Source organism: Salvelinus alpinus, chromosome 33, assembly GCF_045679555.1.
Source record: "Salvelinus alpinus chromosome 33, SLU_Salpinus.1, whole genome shotgun sequence".
NCBI classification, from domain to species: Eukaryota; Metazoa; Chordata; class Actinopteri; order Salmoniformes; family Salmonidae; genus Salvelinus; species Salvelinus alpinus.
In genome coordinates, this window is record NC_092118.1 from 7311679 (window position 1) to 7325267 (window position 13589).

The 13589-nt window shown below is 42.3% G+C and overlaps 1 protein-coding gene across 1 annotated transcript in view; it reads left to right on the forward strand.

Annotated features, from left to right (window-relative positions):
• Nucleotides 1-13589, forward strand: part of LOC139562905 (leucine zipper protein 2-like) — a 186539-nt gene that overhangs the window by 156846 nt on the left and 16104 nt on the right. Inside the window, exons 8-9 of the mRNA XM_071381046.1 lie at nt 8109-8183; nt 9938-10105. Coding sequence (XP_071237147.1) covers nt 8109-8183; nt 9938-10105 — 243 coding nt within the window. The remainder of the gene's footprint in view (nt 1-8108; nt 8184-9937; nt 10106-13589) is intronic.

The following is a 13589-nucleotide window of genomic DNA, read 5'->3' on the forward strand; positions in this document are numbered from 1 at the left end:
GTTCTGAATCACAGTTCTGTCCATGACTGTGCTCTGCAAGAAATCCACTGCAATAACAAAACAAAACTTCTGCAATGCCTCATTCAAAAGGCTGACTTGTGGCATTGCTACATCTCAGTGATGCCTTCAATGGCACAACAGTTAATGTACTTGCTCGCTCACTGAAACCTGGAGACAACTTGACAATAGTACAGCCACATAGAGATTTTGTTTACTCCAAAAATGTATTTAGTCAATAGTTTTTCTGTTGACGGATGATGGATGATGGACAACAGAGATTCTTGCCTGTCCAAAAAACTGCCAAGATGTCCGCCTTTGTACGTTTGCAACTTGTACTGAAAAGTTTGAGATGAGTTGAGCTTTTGACGGACAAAAACGGATAATGATGAATGCGTATGTGTATTTTCTATGTCTTTTTGTGGCCTCAGCCTGAGTGTACTTGCTCCGTTTTCTTACCATGTGAAGACAAATAAAGAATAGGACTACTTCTTCCTTTTGATCAGATCAATTGGGTGATCTCAGCAGCACTCTGAATTTGAGTATTTCACTTTTACACAATGTTACTGATGCAACACACAACATGTAAATGTACTACAAAGGAGGGTGTAAACCAACCTTGTCACATAATCAACACAACACAGGTGCAGTTCAAAGCGCCTTCACAATGCCAATGACAGTAGAAACATGAAATCAGGTGTAAGCATTTCTGTATGATCTAAGAGCAGGAAAATACAGGATACATTCAGACACTAGACAACTCAGAAAGGTCACACACTCTTAAAGAAAAGTGCTATCTGGAACCTTAAAGGGTTCTTTGGCTGTCCCCATAGGAGAACCCTTTGAAAACCCCTTTTTGGTTCCAGGTAGAACCCGTTTGGGTTCCATGTAGAACCTTTTCCACAGAAATAATTTTTTTCTAAGATTCTAGAGAAGAGGAGGGGAAGATAAGAAACAACATGTTCCACAACAGTATGGTGGACATATGTAAAACTTCTTAGGGATAGGTGTCCCGTCAATGGAAAAGTTGTAAATCCTGCAGCGCCTTGTGTCACGATCGCAGATTTTAGAGAAACAACAAATGTCGGTACATATAAGTGAGTTATATCGGCTGAAAGCTTAAATTATTGTAAATATAACTGCACTGTCCAATTTACAGTAGCTATTACAGCGAGAGAAAAAATTTCATGCTGTTGTTTGAGGAGAGCTCCTAACAACAAAACACTTTTTTTCACCGCGATAGGTTTGATAAATTCACCTCTGAAGGTGAAATGTGTACTTACATTCTGAAATCTTACTCTGATTTATCACCCAAAGGGTCCCAGAGATAACATGAAATGTCGTTTTGTTAGATGAAATCCTTTTTCATATCCTAAATAGGTCCATATAGCATGCACAATCGATTTTGTATTTCCACCCGTTCAATTTGCAAAGAAAGGAATATGTGAAAATCTAACCCTAAACATTGTTTCAACCAGTCAAATCACGTTCGTATGTATTCCTCAGAGATCCTAGAATGTAACCAGACTTCACTATATCATTAGGGGTGTAGTATATCCTATAGAACACAAAATTTGGTCAGAGAGCGACGCCTTCATGGCACGCAAATGACGCGGGCGGTCTTCACTTGATCGACTCTAACTTTGTCAAATAATCACCAATCGGGGTCAAACAAAGCTAGCTAGATAGCCAATGAGCTGGACTTTACGGGAGTGGGCTTTACGGAAAACCTGTATCTGTCGTAAAATGTATCTGCTAACCCTTGTGCAACAGCATGCCTTTTCCTTTTGGCCAAAAATTATAAGAATATTCAGAGTTATGAAGTTATGAAAACTGGTTGTTTTGCAAATGTTGAACTTATAATATAGCTACTAATACTGGAAAAGCTAAATCAAGGTCCAAGTATACAGATTTGACGATATTCTTGCAGAGAAATGTAATATGAATGCAAATGTCTCCTTCACGATTTGCCCAAATGTACCTGGGTGACTTCACACTAAATGTCATGTAGTTCGCTCATACTTCGAGTTATCCGTCTGAAAATGTTCACTTACACTGCTGCCATCTTGTGGACACCATCAGAATTACAACCAGAGTGATGGCTAGAACTGGGACCTCTGTTGCATTTCAAAGATGGTGGTAGAAAAAAACTGCTTGGTTTTTTCTTTGTATTTTCTTCTACCAGATCTATTGTGTTATATTCTTTTCATCCAATTCACATTTCCACAAACTTCAAAGTGTTTCCTTTCAAATGGTACCAAGAATATGCATATCCTTGCTTCAGGGCCTGAGCTACAGGCAGTTAGATTTGGGTATGTCATTTTAGGCGAAAATTTAAAAAAAGGGGGCTATCCCTGAGTTTTAATTAAGCGATGGCGGAAGTAGGGGTGTGGCAGGTGCGGCAGCACCCCATGGTCTACCGCACCTTTGAATTTAAGATGGGTTAAATGGAATAGTAACTGAACTGGAAAATGACTGTAGGCCAACCTCTCACATGTATCAAAATATAAAATGAACTTGTGCAAAATTAAGTATTTCTTGCAAATGTAAATTTTGTCTCGGGAACAGGAGTGGAGAAATATTTAATCAAATCAAATACAACATGTGTAGACCTTAACGTGGAATGCTTTCTTACAAGCCCTTATTAACCAACAAATACATTTAAAAAAGTAACACAATAACAAGGCTATATACAGGGGGTACCGGTACGAAGTCAATGTGCAGGGGTACACGTTAGTCGAGGTAATTGAGGAAATTTGTAAATGTACTGTAGGTAGATGTAAAGTGACTATGCATAAATAATAAACAGCGAGTAGCAGCAGTGTAAAAACAAAGGGAGGGGGGCCTAGTATGTAGGTCCTGAATGGCAGGAAGCTTGGCCCCAGTGATTTACTGGGCCGTACGCACTACCCTCTGTAGCGCCTTACGGTTGAATGCTGAGCAGTTGACATACCAGGCAATGACGCAACCGGTCAGGATGCTCTCGATGGTGCAGCTGTAGAACGTTTTAAGGATCTGGGGACCCATGCCAAATCTTTTCAGTCTCCCGAGGGGGATGGGAACGGGAAGATACATAACATTATGCATCCAAGACGAACTGAAATATTATCAGAAGCATGTTGGATCCTTTTCACAGCCTTCATTTCCTTAAAATTCCTTATTGAGTAAAGATGGCGCCGACCGAGATGGCCGCCTCGCTTCGCGTTCCTTGGAAAATATGCAGTATTTTGTTTTTTTATGTGTTATTTCTTACATCGGTACCCCAGGTAATCTTAGGTTTCATTACATACAGTCGGGAGGAACTACTGAATATACGATTAACGTCAACTCACCATCGTTATAACCAGGAATATGACTTTCCCGAAACGGATCCAGTGTTTTGCCTTCCACCCAATACAATGGATCTGATCCCAGCCGGGGACCCTATGCGACGCCGTAAAAGGGGCAAACGTAGCGGTCTCTTGGTCAGGCTTCGGAGACGGGCACATCGCGCTCCACTCCCTAGCATACTACTCGCCAATGTCCAGTCTCTTGACAATAAGGTTGATGAAATCCGAGCACGGGTAACATTCCAGAGAGACATCAGGGATTGCAACGTGCTCTGCTTCACGGAAACATGGCTAACTCAAGAGACGCTAACGGAGTCGGTGCAGCCAGCTGGTTTCTTCACGCATCGCGCCGACAGAAACAAACATCTTTCTGGTAAGAAGAGGGACGGGGGGGTATGCCTTATGATTAACGAGACGTGGTGTGATCATCATAACAACACACAGGAACTCAAGTCATTCTGCTCACCTGATCTAGAACTCCTCACAATCAAATGTCGACCGCATTATCTACCAAGGGAATTCTCTTCGATCATAATCACAGCCGTATATATTCCCCCCCAAGCAGACACATCGATGGCCCTGAACGAACTTTATCTGACTCTTTGTAAACTGGAAACCACACACCCTGAGGCTGCATTCATCGTAGCTGGGGATTTTAACAAGGCTAATCTAAAAACAAAACTCCCTAAATTCTATCAGCATATCGATTGTGCTACCAGGGCTGGTAAAACCCTGGATCATTGTTATACTAACTTCCGCGACGCATATAAGGCCCTCCCCCGCCCTCCTTTCGGAAAAGCTGACCACGACTCCATTTTGTTGATTCCAGCCTACAAACAGAAACTAAAACAACAAGCTCCCGCGCTCAGGTCTGTTCAACGCTGGTCCGACCAATCTGATTCCACGCTTCAAGACTGCTTCGATCACGCGGATTGGAATATGTTCCGCATTGCGTCCAACAACAACATGGACGAATATGCTGATTCGGTGAGCGAGTTCATTAGGAAGTGCATTGACGATGTCGTACCCACAGCAACGATTAAAACATTCCCAAACCAGAAACCGTGGATTGACGGCAGCATTCGCGTGAAACTGAAAGCGCGAACCACTGCTTTTAACCAGGGCAAGGTGACCGGAAACATGACCGAATACAAACAGTGTAGCTATTCTCTCCGCAAGGCAATCAAACAGGCTAAGTCCCAGTACAGAGACAAAATAGAGTCGCAATTCAACAGCTCAGACACAAGAGGTATGTGGCAGGGTCTACAGTCTATCACGGATTACAAAAAGAAAACCAGCCCCGTCGCGGACCAGGATGTCTTGCTCCCAGACAGGCTAAATAACTTTTTTGCCCGCTTTGAGGACAATACAGTGCCACTGACACGGCCCGCTACCAAAACCTGCGGGCTCTCCTTCACTGCAGCCGAGGTGAGTAAAACATTTAAACGTGTTAACCCTCGCAAGGCTGCAGGCCCAGACGGCATTCCCAGCCGCGTCCTCAGAGCATGCGCAGACCAGCTGGCTGGTGTGTTTACGGACATATTCAATCAATCCTTATCCCAGTCTGCTGTTCCCACATGCTTCAATCTTGGGCAACCATTGTTCCTGTTCCCAAGAAAGCTAAGGTAACTGAGCTAAACGACTACCGCCCCGTAGCACTCACTTCCGTCATCATGAAGTGCTTTGAGAGACTAGTCAAGGACCATATCACCTCCACCCTACCGGACACCCTAGACCCACTCCAATTTGCTTACCGACCCAATAGGTCCACAGACGACGCAATCGCAACCACACTGCACACTGCCCTAACCCATCTGGACAAGAGGAATACCTATGTGAGAATGCTGTTCATCGATTACAGCTCAGCATTTAACACCATAGTACCCTCCAAACTCGTCATCAAGCTCGAGACCCTGGGTCTCGACCCCGCCCTGTGCAACTGGGTCCTGGACTTCCTGACGGGCCGCCCCCAGGTGGTGAGGGTAGGTAACAACATCTCCACCCCGCTGATCCTCAACACTGGGGCCCCACAAGGGTGCGTTCTGAGCCCTCTCCTGTACTCCCTGTTCACCCACGACTGCGTGGCCATGCACGCCTCCAACTCAATCATCAAGTTTGCGGATGACACTACAGTGGTAGGCTTGATTACCAACAACGACGAGACGGCCTACAGGGAGGAGGTGAGGGCCCTCGGAGTGTGGTGTCAGGAAAATAACCTCACACTCAACGTCAACAAAACAAAGGAGATGATTGTGGACTTCAGGAAACAGCAGAGGGAGCACCCCCCTATCCACATCGACGGGTCAGTAGTGGAGAAGGTGGAAAGTTTTAAGTTCCTCGGTGTACACATCACGGACAAACTGAATTGGTCCACCCACACAGACAGCGTTGTGAAGAAGGCGCAGCAGCGCCTCTTCAACCTCAGGAGGCTGAAGAAATTCGGCTTGTCACCAAAAGCACTCACAAACTTCTACAGATGCACAATCGAGAGCATCCTGTCGGGCTGTATCACCGCCTGGTACGGCAACTGCTCCGCCCACAACCGTAAGGCTCTCCAGAGGGTAGTGAGGTCTGCAGAACGCATCACCGGGGGCAAACTACCTGCCCTCCAGGACACCTACACCACCCGATGTCACAGGAAGGCCATAAAGATCATCAAGGACAACAACCACCCAAGCCACTGCCTGTTCACCCCGCTATCATCCAGAAGGGGAGGTCAGTACAGGTGCATCAAAGCAGGGACCGAGAGACTGAAAAACAGCTTCTATCTCAAGGCCATCAGACTGTTAAACAGCCACCACTAACATTTAGCGGCCGCTGCCAACATACTGACTCAACTCCAGCCACTTTAAAAATGGGAATTGATGGAAATTATGTAAAAATGTACCACTAGCCACTTTAAACAATGCCACTTAATATAATGTTTACATACCCTACATTACCCATCTCATATGTATATGTATATACTGTACTCTATATCATCTACTGCATCTTGCCATCTTTATGTAATACATGTACCACTAGCCACTTTAAACTATGCCACTTTATGTTTACATACCCTACAGTACTCATCTCATATGTATATACCGTACTCTATACCATCTACTGCATCTTGCCTATGCCGTTCTGTACCATCACTCATTCATATATCTTTATGTACATATTCTTTATCCCTTTACACTTGTGTGTATAAGGTAGTAGTTGTGGAATTGTTAGGTTAGATTACTTGTTGTTATTACTGCATTGTCGGAACTAGAAGCACAAGCATTTCGCTACACTCGCATTAACATCTGCTAACCATGTGTATGTGACTAATAAAATTTGATTTGATTTGATTTGATTTGATTTAAAAGCAAAAGCAGTCAAACTGATGTCCTTTTGCGTGGGAATATTCATTCCCCTGTGTTAAGATTTTCTCCCCGGTCCCTAAACGTCTAGTGAGGCCAAGTTGAGTAATAAGTAGCCAACTAAATGTCTGAAATTATAAGCAGAAACATAACTATGTAGGCTTTAAAAAAATCCTGCACCCCTATGAAAATAATCTTTACGCCGTCCCAGGACATTTTCGATTAGAGTCTGATGTAGCATGTATGTGCTAATGTACACCATGCAACACTACACATCTCCATAATAGCCATAGGTCTTACGTGAACTGACACCCCCACATATAGTCTCCTACACATATTCACGGTCGAACATTTAGACCTGAGCTTTTTCCATGCCAGAAGACGTTGACCTTGTAATTTGTGAACATACGCCTGTGCAGTATATCATTCGGAGAGCCCTGTAAAAGGCGCGCTATAAACTTTCACAATGTGAAGTCCATCACCCGGGCTGTTTTACACACCCTCTGTAAATCCCCTCCTATTAAGCATGTCCTCCTTCCCTGATGAGTTCCTCAAAATTGTAATGAGTCCTTCTAGAATCAATTCATTTGAACTCAGTCAATTCACATAATGAATCAGATTAAATTTGTTCATAGGGCGAATAAAAACAAGCCTTTTGAAATTTCCAATTTATGGATTGAATTTTAATTGAGTTCAGATCGATTTGACCTCAACCCATGCTCTCGAGCATGCTTGATGGTTTTACCGTGCCATTTTTTTCATTGACAAGATCAAACCGTTGGTGAAGAGCCATCATGTTTTAGTCGAGACGGTCTTGAATAAATTTACTCCCCCTTATCCTCCTATAGTATGTAACCCTGAAGTTTGAACCGTGAAATGTACTGGTCTACACATTGAGACGCTTTTAAGGGGAAGGTGTCTAGCAGTGTATAGCTTGGCTTACTGTTACCACATCGTACAGGGATAAGTCGCGGATATGTATTTATTTTGTTAAAAGCAGAAGGGTATTCGTAATCCTAAAAGCCAGACTGTAGGCTACATTTTCACTATGTTGGAATACTGGAACTTGCAATTGCAGAAATATTCTGCCTTTTTCATGGATTGTAAAAAGGTAGTTTGGTGATATATCAGTCGATTAAAGTAAAACTCATTATCCCAAATCACCTTATTGCTCAAACAGTTTGGTATGTACTGTAATTGAGCCATGTTCAATCAAATCTTCTTGATTCTGTCATGTTTTTATTGTAGGCTTTTGGGGTAATAATTTTGAGAGGAACACAAAAGTGATGAACCCACGCAGAGCAAGTCTTAGCAAGCGCCTCTGACTGAAGTGACTGCATAACCTATATTTAGTAGTCAAGACACGGTAGGTTAGGAAATTGCTGTGTTTGCAAGAGTTCAACTGTTTCAGCTCAAGTATCTTGTCTTTCCGCAGGGACAGCAGCTAATGGATCTGGAGCACAAGTTAACCATTGCCAAAGAAGAGCTGGAAAAGGCCGCACTAGACAAGGTGGATGTCATTAAAATGTTACTTCATTGTAATCCATCACTTTTCAGTCTTTCACTTTGATATTTGGTCACTTCTTGTTTGTATTGTGTTTCTCCTCTTCGTTTCTTCTAGGGGATAATGTTCTCGGGCTAACCTATTGAAATGCTTTGCACTGCCAAACTATTTTAAGTGTAGCTTTTTGCTCCTAAGTTACTAAATGAATAAATGGATGGCATGAGACTACGCTTGTGCCCTACAGTTTTCATGGCCCTATTTATATTTATGGACGCTTCGAAGGAGTTTCATTGTGCTATTCTACAGTAGGTGTAGGGATGAATGCATAATTGTGGAATGGCTGGTAAAAAGGCTCCTGAACAGCGTCTACCCCCAAGTCATAAGACTGCTGAACAGTTAATCAAATGGCCAGACTATTTATATTGTCACCCTTTATTATTTATTTGTACCTCTTTATTTTATTGCACTGACGTCTCTTGCACTGGCTCTATGCACACTCACTAGACTCTACTCACACATACTACACTGACACTCCAACACACACTACATACGCTGACACACACATGCATATTGAAGCCACACACGTTCACAGTCTTCACACACGCCTCTGCTACTCTGTTTATTATATACCCTGTTTGCCTAGTCACTTTTACCCCTACCTACAGTTGTCGTCGGAAGTTTACATACACTTAGGTTGGAGTCATTAAAACTCGTTTTTCAACCACTCCACAAATTTCTTGTTAGCAAACTATAGTTTTGGCAAGTCGGTTAGGACATCTACTTTGTGCATGACACAAGTAATTTTCCCAACAATTGTTTACAGACAGATTATTTCACTGTATCACAATTCCAGTGGGTCAGCATACTTCCAAAGTTGTGGCAAAATGGCTTAAGGACAACAAAGTCAAGGTATTGGAGTGGCCATCACAAAGCCCTGAATCCTATAGACAATTTGTGGGCAGAACTGAAAAAGCATGTGCGAGCAAGGAGGCCTACAAACCTGACTCAGTTACACCAGCTCTGTCAGGAGGAATGGGCCAAAATTCACCCAACTTATTGTGGGAAGCTTGTGGAAGGCTACCCGAAACGTTTGACCCAACTCAAACATTTTATAGGCAATGCTACCAAATAGTAATTGAGTGTATGTAAACTTCTGACCCACTGGGAATGTGATGAAAGAAAATAAAAGCTGAAATAAATCATTCTCTCTACTATTGTTATGACATTTCTCATTCTTAAAATAAAGTGGTGATCCTAAGACAGGGAATTGTTACTAGAATTAAATTTCAGACATTTTTAAAAACTGAGTTTAAATGTATTTGGCTAAGGTGTATGTACACTTCAGACTTCAACTGTACATGTACATACTGTATTACCTCAACTACCTCGTACCCATGCACATTGACTCGGTACTTATACTCCTTGTATATAGCCTCTTTATTGTTATTTTATTGTGTTACTATTTCTGTTTTTATTTAGCAAATCTTTTTCTTACTTTTTAACTGCGTTTTTGGGAATGGGCTCATAAGTAAGCATTTCACTGTAAAGTCTACACCTGTTGTATTTGGCGCATGTGACCAAAAAAAAAATGATTTGATAACGGTTACATTTTATCAGTGAGTGGATATACAATAATTGGTGTGTAATTGAGGGAATTGTCAGATTAATGTAGAAAGGGAAGCCCCAGTGATTGTTATTTACTGTTACCATGGATGGATGGTCAAAGACTCATATCTGTTTGCTTCTGTTGCTTGGAACAGGAGTCTCAGTTGAAGGCACTGAAGGACACGGTGCACATCTGCTTCTCTGCTGTTCTGCACAACCAGCACACCAGCAGCCACAGGTTCCCCGCCACCCCCACCCACTTGTTCAGATACTCCTCGCTCGTCAACAGCTCCAGAGTCACCTTTCAGCAGCCACACGCCAAGGTAACGCAACTCCCGCCAGTTGAGAGGAGCAGCAATAGGCATAAACATTCCAGCAGATTTTCGGGGTGACGACCACAGAGCAAAGTACCGATTTCTCAATCGAATGCAGCCAGTGTCACTCCCTGTAGAGGAGTTGTTCCGAACATAATTACTACTAAAGACAATAGTCGGGCAAATAGGATTGCAGAAGTCGTTCAAAATAATAACATGTCCAAATACAGCAGGCTTTTGTGTAATTTATGTTACTCTTCACACTCTATTGCCAGGAAAATAAGACCCAATTATTTGAAATGTAAGGGTGTGCTATCGGCACTTGTTTTCAATAAACATTATAATTAAATGTGACACATTCTTTGTTGAATGTCTTTCAAAGTCGTATTCATGGAGCATTTAACAAAATGACTTAATCCCCTGAGAGCAAACCAAGGGTGACCGTGGCAAAGGGAAAGGTTATCTAGGGAAAACAGGATTATGACTTAAGGGAGGACTAACCTGGGGAACCTCTATACGCACGTTTTCAGTCAAAACGGTCACTATGATAGAGTGCACAGTGAAACACCTACAGGCCACAATAACTCGAAGTTGGATATGTTGTGAGTGATTTATAGAGAAGATCAGGAAGGATTTCTTTTGAGGGGCGCTATTAGCAACTAGCTTACAGGATTGACAGCTGATTTGTTATACTGACACCTGGCTGTCACTCTGATTAGTTGGGTAGGTACTGTCACAAGATATAGGCCTAACATCCTCCACCCACACAAAAAAATGGATGATAAGAAAAATAAATGTGAATTGTAATGGAGCAGGTTTCTAGATCATGATTAGCTTATCATTAGTAGCTTTCCACGGTAAATAGAAAAGGGATTTACCTCTTAAAGAGTATAAATAAAGGTTTGTATCTTACTCTGCGCAAGGATATGTAGCAAAGTTTGTCAGCAGCGTTGTAAAGAGGATGAATCCTTTGAGGGCACAGATTTTTTTTTTTTTTTAAGATTTACGGCCTCCCTCTCAGTGACTGTACTTTTTCACATGAAAACGAAATTGAGCTCAATTCTTCCATCACATTCATCTGTTCTGAACTAAAGGGAAAGGGGGTACCTAGTCAACTGAAATGTGTCTTCTGCATTTAACCCAAACCCTCTGAATCAGAGAGGTGCGGGGGACTGCCATAATTGACATCCACGTCTTCAACATCCCATTCACTTCATTTATACGCTGTGCAAAGTCATGTCGGACCTAATCACAGGTCATATCAGTCAGCTACTGCAGTCATATCAAAATCAGAATATTCAAAGTCAATCACAGCTCTGTTGCGATTTCTTATTGGCCCTGATCCTAGTGAGCAATCCTGTTTCAAAGAGGCTTTAATCCCTGATTCAGTCGGAAGTCATTCTGCCTCTCGGTGTGTTGGGTGTCAAGCTAAGAGCCTTGACGTTAGCTATGTGCCACCCAGAGGACTTTACAGCTCTTTCAGAGAACGCTCCAATACCCCTCCACACGGAAGCACCACATAAAGCAAAAAATGTAATGGACACTTTATCTCCAAAGATATAAACTATAGTCAATGTTCACAATGGCAGAGGATGACTCTATTACAGCCGATGTGAGTGAAATGTTCTGGGCCTCGTCTCATGTTCCAAGCCAAATGAAGGGGGTTGAGGGTGGTGGGTGAAGGAGGGTAGTGTGTCTGACAAAAGGAAAGACAACTGAGGGAAAACATACGTACATGTGCTAGGGATCTGCTTATGCAAATCAAGATTTTTACTTCTCACTTGATTAGCATACAGATAGCTCCACTCCATCCTGAGCAGTCACTACGGCCATCCGCTGCTGTAACCACGGATACTGCCTGCGGGGTGAATCAAAGATGGTTCTCCTCACTGTAAAGATAACTAGTCCTCCCTATCTGTTGTCGCTGTCTGTTCAATGTAAAGGGGCCCACATCTAATATAAATCGCTGTCAAAGATGGGGACCACTGACAAACGTTAACACCACCCCACATTTCGCTTGTTGATTTGCCATGCAATGTTTCCTCCTTTTGCGGGAGGACAACTCGAATGGGCTCAATATGCTCAGGCAAGCCGGGCCTCTTACAAATGTAACCAAATGTATTCCATCAGCTCTTTCATGGCCCAGTTTCCGTTGCATATTTGGTTATCTATTAAGTATTTAATAGAAATGAATAGCTACTAAACACATTCTGTTGGACATGCTGATACGTGTTAGTATGCCAGACTAGCCTGACAAGGGCCATTATTGTCTGTGATTAAAAGGTACAATTATTTTGCACAGAAAGCAATATAATATTGCATCATTGAAATGAGAAAGGTTTGAAGGGCTACCATTATTTCCTCTACAGCTTACAAAATATAATGCTTATGCAAGCAATCTTATGCTAAAACCCACTTTCAGTCTTTGGATTCCAAAGTGGATAAGTACTGGGATATTTGTGTGTACCAGCTACCCTCTCAGCATCATGCTTGGTGTTTAAGTTTCTAAACGTAATGGGCCTTAAGCTCCACTAGACAACAATTACTAGATAAGACTTCAGTCTTTGGCTGCAGACACAATCCCCTGTTGGTGAGAGATTCATTAGTGAGAGGTTGCCGGGATCAGCAAGATCAGGGTGGAAGTGTCTTCATATTTAACAGGCCGAGGGAGGAAGCCAAGTCATGTGGTGGTGGTGATAGCATGCAATTTTCATCCAAGTAATGGGAGATGATGTGTGGAATGTGGAATGCTTGGGGCAGTAATTTACTGCCTAAAGAAACAGCTGGATATTTATTTGCTGGCTTCCTCTCTGAACTTTCCTTTTGACTTGTTGATGGTTTCTCCAGCTGAAATCAGTTGCAGGGGGTAAACAGTGAGGGTTTTTTTTACTTTTTTTTTTTTTTTTTTACAGTGTAGAGAAGTATTGCTATGATGAGAACGCATTGGATCTCTTAAAATATGCAACATTCATTTGAATGAGTTTAAATGTCTCTTTTAACGAAGTCCATGAGATGGACAGGAATAATTCATGCGGATTGAAAGGGAAGTGTGCAACACATGCCATGAAACTGCAGAGTGAAGTATTTGCGAAAACTATTTTAAATGTTATAGTTGTTTTTGTTAATATTTCTGTTAAGATCGATGTGCTGTGAGAGCTGTTGAGAGAACAGAAAATGAACTCTCCAGGCCAGCCATCCATGCATGAATTTCTAAAGACATGACATCTCTTGTGCCCCTTGAGTAGCAGGACCATTGGGAGCAGAAACCCATTTCAGCAGGCACTCATACCCCATCGCTGTTCCATTGAATTGTCCTGGTCCTGACGGATTCTGTCAAAAAGAACTGAAATAATTCATGATACGTACGTTGAAATAGGTCACTTCAAGAGGCAAATTCAAAATAACTTTTAATTTGATAAAAAATCTGTCTTTTTCTCTATGGAAAGTAGCTGTGATATAAGCAAAATAAAATGCTCAGGGCTGTCCAGTTCAA